This window comes from Urocampus carinirostris, chromosome 10 (assembly GCF_059441175.1).
Source record: "Urocampus carinirostris isolate Australia breed hairy pipefish chromosome 10, RoL_Ucar_1.0, whole genome shotgun sequence".
In the NCBI taxonomy this organism is placed as follows: domain Eukaryota; kingdom Metazoa; phylum Chordata; class Actinopteri; order Syngnathiformes; family Syngnathidae; genus Urocampus; species Urocampus carinirostris.
In genome coordinates, this window is record NC_142358.1 from 36,875,936 (window position 1) to 36,889,742 (window position 13,807).

The 13,807-nt window shown below is 42.1% G+C and overlaps 1 protein-coding gene across 1 annotated transcript in view; it reads right to left on the reverse strand.

The window, feature by feature from the left end:
• cadm1b (cell adhesion molecule 1b) overlaps nucleotides 1-13,807 on the reverse strand; it is a 722,615-nt gene that overhangs the window by 148,344 nt on the left and 560,464 nt on the right. The window contains exon 9 of the mRNA XM_088345365.1: nucleotides 869-1,015. Within this exon, the coding sequence (XP_088201491.1) occupies nucleotides 869-1,015 (147 nt within the window). The remainder of the gene's footprint in view (nucleotides 1-868; nucleotides 1,016-13,807) is intronic.

Below are 13,807 nucleotides of genomic sequence, written 5' to 3' on the forward strand. Positions count from 1 at the left end.
ATGTCTCTCTCTCCCTGTCCCATTCTTTGTTTATCGTTCTTTTGTTTAGCTCTCTCCCTCTCTTTTATTCTCTCTATGGCTCTCCTTAAATATTTCTCTTTCTCTCTCTTTCCGAATTCTCTCTCTCTCTCTTTCTCTCTCCTTTGTTCTTTCTATATTTCATTTTCTCTCTCCCTCTCTCTCTCTATTTCTCTATCTCTTTCCTTCTTTCTCTCCTTTTCCCTCTCTTCCTTTTCATTTATTCCTCTTTATTTGTCTTTGTCTCTCATTTTCTCCTTTCTTATCTCTGTATCTCTCTCTCTTTATCCTTTACCCCCCTCTAGTTCCCATTCCCTCTCTCTTTCTCCTCTCTTCATTCTCTCTCTCTCTCTTCATTCTCTTCTTGTTTCTTCTCTTTCTCATTTCTTCCTTCTCTCTCTTTCTCTCTTCACTCTCCCTTTTTTCCTTTCTTCCCTCCTCCTCCCCTCCCCTGCTCTTCTCTCCCTCCCTTTTTCTCAAATATTCCCTTTCTTTTTTCTCTAGTTTTCTTCCTTTCTTATGTCATCTCTCTCCCTCTTTCTGTGCTTCTTACTTCTTCCCTTTTTATCTCTCTCTGTCTGTCCATATCTCTTTTCCCTCTTCCTCCCCCTCTCTGTTTAAGTCTCTTATTCTGTCTCTTTTTTATCGCTCTCATCTCTTTCTTTCTCTTTCCCCCACTCTTTCTAATCCGCTAGTCCGGCCAACATGACTTTTTTGGCAAATTGGCCCCTGATCTCACACAAGTGACTGTCGTGCCTTAAGACACTCGCTCATTTTTGTTCTTTACTGAAACCGAGCATGCATTGTGCGGGGATCTCCCGAACCCTGTTAGCGGGCTAAGCTAACTCACGTCGGAGATCCTTGAAGTAGATGGTCTGTCTGTTAGGGTTGAGCAGCTGAATGACCGAGTCGTCGTTGTTCTTCACCCTGCAGCTGATGGTGGCCATCTCTCCTTCCACCACCGAAACGTTGTCCGTCATCAGGTTTTGGCCTTCCACTACAACACAGAAACCAAGGCACAAACGTTAGCGACATTTACTCGCCAGTGTTCATTTTAGCTGTGAAAAGTGATGGGTCCCGGGAACTCGCATGCTCAAAAATCTATGGGTCCCAACAGAGATCTATGGGTTCCCAAAATTTAGTGTTATCCAGGTTGACATTGTAAATCGGCGACAAATATAGCATATAAATCTATATATGCATTCAGTTTTAATCATCACAGTTTATTGGTAATATAAATCAGTTATCACTTCAAGATTTTTCAGTTCAAAACTATATTTTACATTACACAAAATAATATTGCTGAAATAACTACCGTGTTTTCCGCACTATAAGGCGCACCGGGTTATAGGGCGCACCCCGAAAAAATAGTTTTTGGTCCTATTTTTGACATACATAAGACGCACCGGATTATAAGGCGCTACAATGGGAACGTGGACAAAACAGTCAGATGGTTCAGTCCAACTTATTACCCCCTTAACATTCCCAAAGCTTGCAAAGACGCAAATACGTGTCGAGAACACGTGCGGATGCATCGTTCCATTATTCGGAAGGTTAAAGTCTTGGGATTCAAGAAATGCCAACCATTCCTTAGTATCTGTTTTCTTTTTCACTCGCAACTTTACTGTGCATCTGACAATAAACACTTGGAATTGAGTTGAATTTAAAAATGGACACTCCATTCCATCCATTATCTGCACCGCTTATCACAGAAACATCGAGTTCAGTCTGAAACAAGATACAGGGACAATATAAAACCCAGAGTAGCTCACCGAAGTCGTTGTGTTCAATAATAATGTGCAGCCAATGTCCTCTTATATCCGTGAGTTTAGTAAATCCAGGAGAATAAAATATTTACGAATACAGAATAGAAAAAAATGCTTTCTGCATGCCGTCAACCACGTGCTATACACATTCATCTTTTTTGGCCAATTGCAGGCTTTGTTTCGCTGTTTAAGCCAATGCCAGCCTGTAAATAATGAAAAGGATCCGCCCCTTGACCTCCGAATAACTTTAGCCAATAGTGATCGATTCAAATGATGATTGACACATCTTTTTCGGCCAATTGCAGGCTTTGTTTTGCCGTTCAAGCCAATGCCAGCCTGTAAATGATAAAAAGGATCCTCCCCTTGACCTCCGAATAACTTTAGCCAATAGTGATCGATTCAAATGATGATTGACACATTGGTTAGCCAATGAAACGCCGGTAAATAAATCCCAGCATACACCCCGTACTACTTGGCGTTCGGGGGGAAATCTAGTCAGCGGCTGCAAGTTAGTTGGAAAACTTTGCAATTTTAAAATTGATCCATAAATAAGGCGCACTGTATTATAAGGCGCATGGTCAGCTTTTGAAAAAAATAAAGGCTTTTAGGTGCGCCTTATAGTGCGGAAAATACGGTATATTAATCTATATTCTTTTGTTCATTTTCTTTCATCGAATCGTTGGCTTCAACACACTAGTTTTCCTTGCCTCCACAATCTTCCGAAGAATTTATCTGCCGTTTTTTCGTGCCGGAATTATTGCCATTGTTATCACTTTCTGCATTATGTTTTCGAATTACCAAATAAATTACCAATTTTGTGTTGATGTTCACCTAATACTGACTGTTTTTTCGGAGGCATACTCATACCTGTCAAGCTCCACGGCTCCATGCACTTACAAACTGTCCTATTTTCCCTTACAAAATACAAAAAAAATCTTACACCATATTTTTTTTTCAAACGTGTTAATGTAGTTATATTATACATGTGTTTCCTTATATCATATATTGTTAATGAACATTTTGTTGTGAGACACTGAGTTGCTCGACATGAATGAGGTTTATTATAAAAAAAGTTCAAAAATGAAGTAACTTGGATGTTCACTAGAAGGAAAAAATACATGCAAATATAATTACCGTATTTTCCGCACTATAGGGCGCACCGGGTTATAGGGCGCACCCCCAAGAAATAGTTATGGTCCTATATTTTCCATACATAAGGCGCACCGGATTATAAGGCGCTACAATGGGAACGTGGACAAAACAGTCAGATAGTTCAGTCCAACTTATTACCCCCTTAACATTCCCAAAGCTTGCAAAGAAGCAAATACATGTCTCAGACATGTACGGCAACAGTGTCTGTACGATGTCACCAATCACTCAAATGCATCGTTCCAAATATCATTCGGAAGGTTAAAGTCTTGGGATTTTTTGCTGGTAACTGTGTGGACAGCAAAGTAATAATTTTATTGTGCAGGGGAAACGGGGTTCTTTACTGTGCATATGACAATAAACACTTTAAATTGAATTTAGTTCAAAAATCACAGAAACATCAAGATCGTTCTAAAACAAGATACCGGGAAAATATAAAGCCGCATAGCTCACCTAAGTTCTCTTGCAGCCATCACGTTCAATAATGATACGTAACCATGGTCTTCTTACAACCGTGAGTGTCGTAAATCCAGGAGAGTAAAATATTTACAAATACAGAATAGTAAAAAATGTTTTCTCTATGCCGTAGCGCAACCCAACCCAACATTCATCTCTTTCGGCCAATTGCAGGCTTTGTTTCGCCCCTTTAGCCTATGCCAGCCTGTAAATGATCAAAAGGATCCGCCCCCTTTACCTCCGAATAACTTTAGCCAATAGTGACTGATTCAAATGATGATTGACACATTGGTTAGGAAATGAAACGCCGGTATATAAATCCCAGCATACACCGCGGACGACTTCGCCTTCGGGGGAAAATATAGTCGGCGGCTGCTTGCCTTAGTTGCAAGACTTTGCGACTTAATATTGATCCATATATAAGGCGCACTGTATTATAAGGCGCATGGTCAGCTTTTGAAAAAAATAAAGGCTTTTAGGTGCGCCTTATGGGCAGCACGGCGGCGCAGTGGTTAGCGCTTGTGCGACACAGTTCATGTCATGGGAACCTGTCGTGGGTTCAAATCCAGCTCCAGACTTCCTGTGTGGAGTTTGTATGTTCTCCCCGTGCTTGCGTGGGTTTCCTCCGGGCACTCCGGTTTCCTCCCACGTTCCAAAAACATGCATTTCAGGTGAATTGGCCGGTCCAAATTGTCCCTAGGTGTGAATGAGCGAGTGAGTTGTCTGTCCCCGTGTGCCCTGCGATTGGCTGGCAACCAGTTCAGGGTGTCCCCTGCCCACTGCCCGGAGATGGCTGGGATGGGCTCCAGCCCCCCCGCGACCCTAATGAGGATAAGCGGTACGGCTGATGAGATGAGATGAGATGAGGTGCGCCTTATAGTGCGGAAAATACGGTAAGTAGCAATAATACATTTTCTTATTCAAATTCTTAATTCATTTTCTGCATTAAATTATTGTTGGTAATATACTGATTAAAGGGATAACCACAGACCTGTCTTTTTTCATTTTCTCCTTTTATACTTCCTTTTTTTTCTTAACTTCTTTATACAACCTCATAATTCGTAATATAATGCATCAAAGCAAGTGAGCCGTTTGAGAGCCGGCTCTTTGATGAGTTGAGCCGAAAAAGACGGTTCTCTAAAAAGAGACGGACTTTTCACTACCAACTCAAGATCGCCGTGCAGACAAAAACTTGAACCGCGAGACCAAAACAACAATGGCAGATCTGTCTGACGAAAAGTTGAGTGCGGTAAATCTTTGTTAAAAAATGTAATCGAGTAATAATGGCAATTTTGTGTCAAAAAATGTGCGTCCCGGGGAAGCACGTTGATTCGACACAATGCGTCCCCAGCAGAAATGATTCGTCTAGGACGCAGGGACGCGGGCAAACCAGAACACTGACTCGCTAGCAAATATTTGCGCTTCTTCTACCAAGGCGATGCAACAATGCGGCGCTACGCAAACACGCCTTGCGTAGATTGCGCAGCCGCGGTTTAATCCGTTTAATAGAAGAGCGCCCGATTGTCACTATTGATCGTCGGCCCCCGCGGGTCCCCCAGGGGCCCGAGCGCCGGGGCCCCGTGAGTCGGCGCCAGATGGGCTGCAAGCTTGGCTGCCCACTAAGGGAGCTAGTTCAGTAGCTAGGAGACAAAGGAACGTGGAAAACTAGAAAAGGTGGAAAACAATATGATACTGTATCGCCAGAGGTGGGCAGTAATGGAGTACATTTACGGCAGGGGTGTCAAACTCATTTTAACTCGGGGGCCACACGATGGAACAAACTTTCTGTCGGGGGCCGCACTGACAGATTAGAGAGAAAGAGAGAAGGGGAAAGCGAGAGAGAGAGAGAGAGAGAGAGAGAGAAGGAGTGAGGGCGGGACAAAGAAAGAGAGAGGAGAGAGCATGAGGAACAAAATAAATAAAAAGTCGGGAGAGAGGGGGAAAAGAAAGGGAGAGGAAGAAAGAAATCCAAAGAGAAATAGAAAGACAGAACGAGAGGAAAGAGAAAAGAAAGCGCGAAGGGTAGGAAGAGAGAAAGAGAAAAGAGAGAAAAGGAAAAAAGGAAGTTAGAGCAAAAGAGGTTAAAAGACACAGAGAGAGAAAGAGACAAAGAACAACAAAGGAAGAGAAAAAGAGAGACACAGAGTGAAAGATACAGAGAGTGGAGGAAATTGGTGGAAAAGAAAGAGAGAGAGATAGATAGAGAGAGAGAGAGAGAGAGGGAAAGAGAGAGAGAAAATGAGTGAGGGTGGGACAAAGAAAGAGAGAGCGAGAGAGCATGAGAAACAAAAGAGATAAAAAGTCGTGAGAGAGGGGGAAAAGAAAGGGAGAGGAAGAAAGAAATCCAAAGAGAAATAGAAAGACAGAACGAGAGGAAAGAGAAAAGAAAGCGTGAAGGGTATGAAGAGAGAAAGAGAAAAGAGAGAAAAGGAAAAAAAGGAGATTAGAGCAAAAGAGGTTGAAAGACACAGAGAGAGAAAGAGACAAAGAGCAACAAAGGAAGAGAAAAAGAGAGACAGAGTGAAAGAGACTGAGACAGAGTGGGAGAAAAGGGGTGGAAAAGAAAGAGAGATAGAGCGATAGATAGATAGATGGATATATATATAGAGAGAGAGAGAGAGAGAGAGAGAGAGAGAGAAAGAGAGAGAAAAGAGTGAGACACAGAGTGAAAGAGACAGGGACGGAGAAAAGGGGTGGAAAAGAAAGAAAGAAAGAAAGAGAGAGAGAAAGAGTGAGAGAGAGAGAAAATACAAAGGAAAAAAGGAAGAGAGAGCAAAATAAGGTAAAAAGACACAGATAGAGAACGAGACAAAGAGGAACAAAGAAAGAAAAAGAGAGACAGAGCGAGTGAAAGAGAGAGGGATAGAACGTGAGAGAAAAATGGAGGAATAGAGAGAGTGTTGAGGAGAGAGAGAGAGAGAGAGAGAGAGAGAGAGAGAGAGAGAGAGAGAGAGAGAGAGAGAGAGAGAGAGAGAGAAATAAATACAAGTACAGTGCCTTTGTTCCAGGCACCTGGCTTTGGCAACATCAAGTTGACATATTTCAACCTGCAGCTTGTTTTTCTCTTGCGCTTCTCCGAGTGTTGTCTCGCGGGCCGTATTCAATCCCTTAGCGGGCCTGATCTGGCCCGCGGCCCGCCTGTTTGACACCTGTGATATACACCATTACATTTACTTGAGTACGTTTTGGGAATTTTTGATCTTCTAGGAGTATTTCACACTTGTTCACAGTGTCATGATTACTGATTTCTTTCCCTCCCACTTTCTCTCTCTCTTTCCTTCTCTATCTCTCTCCATCATTTGTTTTTTCTATCTTTCATTCTCTCTCTCGCTCCTTCTCTATCTCTTTCCTTCTCGCTCTCTCTCTTCATTTCTTTCTCTTTATTTGGAACGGATTAGAGCATTTCCATTCAAAAAGTGCCTCTACTTACAAATGTTTCAGGTTACGAAGCTACTCAAGGACCGAATTAAATTCGTAAGAAGGTGTACCACTGCAAGTTTAATTTTAACATGCACAGCTGTTAGTCATTATAAACAATGGAAACAACGAAAGGTAAATTATTTATGTTTATTATTTTCCTTTTTTGTTGCTGTTGTTTTTTTTTTTTACATTATGTGCTTCTCGTTTTATGTTTATTGTGTGGTCTTTGAATCTTTAGATGTTATTTTATGATGTATTCCAAAAATATATCATACTTTTGCGGGGCTTGGAACGGATTAGCTCATTTCCATTCAAAAAGTGCTTCTACTTACAAATGTTTCAGGTTACAAAGCTACTCAAGGGCCAAATTAAATAGGTTGGAAGGGGTACCAATGCACGTTTAATTTTAACATGCACAGCTGTTAATGCTTATAAAGATATGGAAACAACGATTGGTAAATTATTCATGTTTATTATTTTCTGTATTCGTTGTTTTTTTATTTTTTTACCTTATGTGCCCCTCGTTTTACGTTTAGTGTACAGTCTTCTAATGTTTAGATGCTCTTTTATGATTTAAAATAAAAAATAGATCGTTCTTGGGGGTCTTGGAACAGATTAGTGCATTTCCATTCAAAAAGTGTCTCTACTTACAAATGTTTCAGGTTACAAAGCTACTACCAGACCGTATTAAACCTGTGATTATAAAGCAATGGAATTAGATAACAACGAAAGCTCAATTGTTTTTTTTTTTTACATTGTGTGCTTCTCGTTTTATGTTGATTGTACAGTGTGTGATTTTAAAGCGACGGAATTAGCTCGCGATATCATTACACGTTGCCGTCCCTCCACGAAATAGCCCGATATGTGAGCCCACCGAACGGAATCCATATTCTAATCAATTGTAAGAAATAATAAGGCGCAGCACGGGATGAATTATGCTTTTCTTTCACTCTTCTGGACGCGGCGATGTATCATGGATGTTTTTTTATCCGCTATATTGATTGGCAGGATCATATCTTGAAAGGGGATTGGAGGAAGTGGGGGATAAGGGGTTGGGGGTCTTGTTGCAGGCGGATGGCGTTGATGGGCTAAGCTTTATCAGAGCTTCCCATCTGAGCTTCCATGTGACCAATGTGTGCTCAGTGCGCTGCCGTCTATCTCTTGGCATGGGGAGAAAGCTTCCGGGATGGTACACGAGACAGACCCCCTGAACCCCCCCCCCAAAAGTATGATAAAACCCTGGGATTGTCATGATTACTGCTGTGGACTCTGATTGGCTCTTTGTCCTCTATTTAAACCCACTCCTATCTGTTCCCTGTTGTCTGCGAACCTCAGTGAACTCTAGGCAAGCATTTTTCGACCCTGACTCCCACCTGTCCCGTTTTTTGCTCCCGTCTGTCCCCGGCTTCGACCCGTTTTTGATCCTGACCACGTCTGCTCTCCCGTCCCGGCTTTCAACCTGGTTTTGTCCCCGACTATGTCTTCTCTCCTATTCTGGCATACGACTCTCTTCCGACCCCGACCATGGTTTTGCTCTCCTGTTCCGTCCTCCGACCCGCTTTTTGCGTCCCTGACACCACCATCTCTCGCCACGGAAGATCCACCTCCACACTAGGCAAGCCTTTTTGGACCCTGACTCCCACCTGTTTTTGCTCCTGTCTGTGCCCCGGCTTCGACCCATTTTTTATCCTGACCACGTCTGCTCTCCTTTCCAGGCTTACGCCAGGGTTGGGTAGGGTTACTTTAACTGGATTACTTTCAATTACTTTTGGATTACTCCAATGACAAAGATGCTAATAAAAGACAAAAGAAACTAAATATGAATACAATGACTACATTTTGTGCAGGCTTGGGGAGTAACGGAATACACGGAACGGCAAAAATGATGTTGGCAAGCTGTTTGGATTTATTTTCATTTTGTTTCTGTCGCATTTTATGTTCGTTTTGCTGGAGATCAAAGAGATCAAGCCAGGAGAGAAAGCTCACCACGTGTTGTGAGTCATAATTTTATTCATTATTTTACTCGCTCTGTCCATCAATTTCTTTCATTATCTTTTATTCTCTTTCTCCTTTCTGTCTCTCCCTCTCTTTCTCTCTTTCTCTCCCCTTTGTGTCCCTCTCTCTCTCCCCTGTGTGTCCCTCTCTTTCTCACTCTCCTGTCTCCCTGTCTCTCTCCCTCTCCTGTCTCCCTGTCTCTCTCTCTCTCACTCTCCTGTCTCCCTGTCTCTCTCTCTCTCACCCTCCTGTCTCCCTGTCTCTCTCTCTCTCTCTCACTCTCCTGTCTCCCTGTGTCTCTCCGTTTCTCTCTCTCTCTCTCTCTTTCTCTCTCTCTCTCTCTCTCTCTCTCTCTCTCTCTCTCCCCTTTGTGTCCCTCTCTTTCTCACTCTCCTGTCTCCCTGTCTCTCTCCCTCTCCTGTCTCCCTCTCTCTCCTGTCTCCCTGTCTCTCTCTCTCTCACTCTCCTGTCTCCCTGTCTCTCTCCCTCTCACTCTCCTGTCTCCCTGTCTCTCTCCCTGTTTCTCTCTCTCTCTCTCTCTCTCCCCTTTGTGTCCCTCTCTTTCTCACTCTCCTGTCTCCCTGTCTCTCTCTCTCTCCTGTCTCCCTCTCTCTCCTGTCTCCCTGTCTCTCTCTCTCTCACTCTCCTGTCTCCATGTCTCTCTCTCTCACACCCTCCTGTCTCCCTCTCTCTCTCTCTCTCACTCTCCTGTCTCCCTGTTTCTCTCCCTCTCACTCCCCTGTCTCCCTGTCTCTCTCCCTGTTTCTCTCTCTCTCTCTCTCTCTCTCTCTCTCTCTCTCTCTCTCTCTCTCTCTCTCTCTCTCTCTCTCTCAATAATATAGTAAAAAAAACAGTAAGAAGTACTTGATAAGCTGTTATTTTAGAAATACATATTTAACTGAGGGGCCTTTACGCTAATAAGTAGCAAAAAATAGCTAGACGCGTGAAAAAGGTTGGAGACCCCGACTTAAGATGCTTTCCGGAGAAGTCCCCTTGCGCTATTCTTACTTGGGCCGGTTACCTATCAGATTCACACCAGGGGAGGCGCGAACGCCATCCGCCTCAGACGCAAACATCAAAAGCACATTTACATGCCCGACCCGTCACGCAAAGCTTTATTGCTATGTGACATTTACGAAGTGGAGAGGAATAATAAAGGGAGGAAAAAGGAGGGCCGGGTATTCGTTTCGCCCGGGGAGAGATAATGGCAACAGACAGGCCGGCTAACACGATTCATCGTGAACTCCGGCAGTAAGAAATTAACCTCCTCGGACCGATGGGAGGGCTCCGTAACGCCGACGGGTCCGTCGGTTCGGGACAAAAGGCGAGTAAATAGGCGCGGACGGAGAAAATGTCAGGAGATAATGGGGAGAACGCCGGTAACTTCCAGACGAATGCTCTTTACGCCCAACGATTGAGACTGTTTACGAAATGGGAATCACAAATGCGAATCGTGACGTGCCCTTTGACCGTATTGTGGCGAAAGGTTTGGATTTTTGGGGGATTTCGGGGAGGAATTGAGAGTTTTTTTTAAAAGATAAACTTAAAACGAGAGGCACATGATGTAAAAAAATTGTTGAAGAGAAACGAGTATAGAAAATCCTGTTACAAAATTGTCTAATGAAATCTCGCTTTGAAATAAAAATGTACAGTGGAACCTCGGTTTTCGAACGCCTCTCAGTTCCAACAAATCGGAGTCCGGCCAAAAATTTCGAGAAATTCTTGCTTCGCTGTTCGGTCAAAAAATCGGAGTTCGAACGCCGGTAATGCGTGAGTGCGTACGCTAGGGTGCGATGCTGAGCGGCGTACGGGTGTTTTAACCCCTTATGATGCCTCCAAAGAAAGTCAGTGCAAGCAGCAAAGTTGCTACAGGTGTAAAAAGAAAAGTAGTGCGTACAACTATTGCATTTAAGAAAGAAATAATAGCAAAATATGAAGGAGGTGTGCGAGCGCTTTCTGCTGACCACCACAAAGGTAAGAAATCCTATTCATAATTATTTTCCTCATCCTTTTTTTAAATTTGTACACGTTCATGTTAGCGTAATCTTTCGATAACGCGAACGTACGATTAGCCTGGGTTAGCTTTAAGTTTACGTTAAACATTCAGGGTGTTGGAACGGAGCCCAACATTGAGGGTGTTGGAACGAAGCCCCCTTTCCAATGAACCGCTCAACACTTGTTGTGGAGACCCGGGTGCTAAATGACTGGTAAACTACCTGATTTTTTTTATTTTTACACATTCATGTTGGGGGAATCTTTCGTACGGAAGATTACGATAACGCGAACGTACGATTAGCCTGGGTTAGCTTCATCTTTACGTTCATGGTAAACATTCAGGGTGTTGGAACGGATTAAAACGATTTACATTATTCTTAATGGGAAAAATGATTTCGGTGATCGAACAAAGCGGTTTTCGAACAGGGTTCTGGAACCGATTATGGTCGAGAACCGAGGTTCCACTGTATTTGGTTTGCTAGAAAATATACTAGTAGTAACTTAAGCCTGTTTTTAATTTTGGACACCTGCAAAGGAGATGACATGCGAAGCCAGTTCATCAGTTTGACTGTTATACCTTACTGGTATTGTTTTGACTAGTATACACTGTTTACCTCATTGTCACTATTAACCATTTATATGTTTAACTTAAAACTACTATCCATGACACATTAGGCATTGTGTTAATAATTTTACTTCAAAAAAAGAATGCTCAAAATAAAAAAATATAACTTTCTTTTCATTTTAACATAAATATTACGAAAATTGGAAGTAAAACTAGCCAAAATGTCCGCAAACAAAACAATATTGTTGTTTTTCCTGTTTGTTTTTTTTCAGCGGGCAGCATGTTTCAAATTTCAGTTTCTTCCCCACGCCCATCACCACCCTAAACGAGCACGCAAAATTGTGAAAATATACAGACGCTGCCCTACTTAGGAACGAGTCGTTTGTAAGTTGAATTCGTTCGTAAGTTGTTTCAGTGCTATATTTTGTATGTTTAAAAAAAATATTAATAATGAAATAATATGCCCTCTAACAATAAATACAGTTAAGTTCAACTTACTTTTGGAAGATGAGCATTAAAAGTTAAGCGACTTCCTCCTCTGTGGTAGAAAGTGGCCAAAAGAAAGTGATCCAACCATTTTCTCAACCGCATCAAGCTTTCTTATTCCACTTATATTTTAAAACAAAACGGCTCGCCTCTTCTTTACACTTTACACCAACAGTATTGAATGTATGCACGAGATATTCAACAATAAAAATGTTCTTAGCGCGCTGGAGATACAGTCTAGAATGTTTACACACAAACTAGGAAGAGGAACCCGGATTTCTTGTTTGGGGTGGATTCTGGGTGAGCGCCACATGCCCATAGTGGCGGAAAGAACCACTACAGTACTGTCCCTTACTCGAAAAAATGTGCACACAATACAAAATCCAACTTACAGCAATGTCCAGATATTTTTCGACATTTCGAAAAAAATGTTCGTATCTACCGTTTTTCGTAACTCGAAATTTCATCAGTAGGGGAGCGTCTGTACTGTAAATATTGTTATTCAATTTGATTTTTCTGTTTCTTTTAAATGTTTTTTGTTACCCGCTATATCTTATTGCACTACTTTTCATCGCACTACTGTAACGATACACGATTCTTTCATTGCACAATCATAACTTATGCCAGTCTCTAAGAACTATGTCTATTTATCCTGATAGTTTTTCTCTTTATTTTTCACTTAAAAGTTCACCCTGGAGTGCCATGTCTAATCTCGCTGCATACAATGTTTTACAACGTTAATATCAATGACAATAAATACAATTCTATTATTAAGTACCCTGAATGCATCACATTGCTTGAGCAAATCGTCATGAAAACTGATTGAGATAAGAAGAAACACCGTGAAGTGGCAACAATATGGGGGTGGGAGGCAATGTTCCCTGTCATTTTCCAGGGGTCTGAGCGTTCACACAAAGTCAGTGAGCAACGCTTGAAACAACAGTGAGCAACCCATAATCCCAAGTGTGGCAAGATAATTCATTATCAAACATGTCCAAAACTTGACTTCAAGTTACATTTTGCTGAGTTTTTGGCAATGCAAAATGATTTTTCTCTTTTGAATGAATTGACTCATGTACTATTGCAAAGGTTGTACGGCCTACAAACGTCGTTCGTTTTTAGAATTCTTTCACAAGATATCCATTTCTTTTTATTTCCTGATATATTTTGTCGCATAGTATTAACATTTTTGGGGGCTTATTTAGTCGGTTGTAAGATACAGAACTGTACTTTATCACATTTTTTAGTGGAAGTACAATTTTGGCAACAAGATTCACTTGATATAATTAGAAACTATTTGAATGCAGCACGGCGGCGCAGTGGTTAGCGCTTGTGCGGCACAGTTCATGTCATGGGAACCTGTCGTGGGTTCAAATCCAGCTCCAGACTTCCTGTGCGGAGTTTGTTTGTTCTCCCCGTGCTTGCGTGGGTTTCCTCCGGGCACTCCGGTTTCCTCCCACGTTCCAAAAACATGCATTTCAGGTGAATCAGCCGGTCCAAATCGTCCCTAGTTGTGAATGAGCGAATGCGTTGTCTGTCCCTGTGTGCCCTGCGATTGGCTGGCAACCAGTTCAGGGTGTCCCCTGCCCACTGCCCGGAGATGGCTGGGATGGGCTCCAACCCCCCCGCGACCCTAATGAGGACAAGCGGTACGGCTGATGAGATGAGACAAACTTTTTCTTCTTTTTTCCGTGTTTTTTTCTATTTTGTTTTTTTAATTCCTTTAAAAAAATCTCATTGTGTTTATTTTTCCCGAGCTGTTACTTTTTTCTTTGTGTTCTCTGTTTACTTTTTTTCCTACATTTCTTTCTTTTCTTTTTTTCTGGCTTTTTTCTAAATCGTTCCTTCTTTTTTCTCTTCCTTTTGTTTCTTTTTTTTCCTCAGCTTTTCACTACTTTTTCATTTTGGTATTTTTTTCTTTTTTTTTCTATTCCCCCCTTCCTTTTAAGTCATTTTG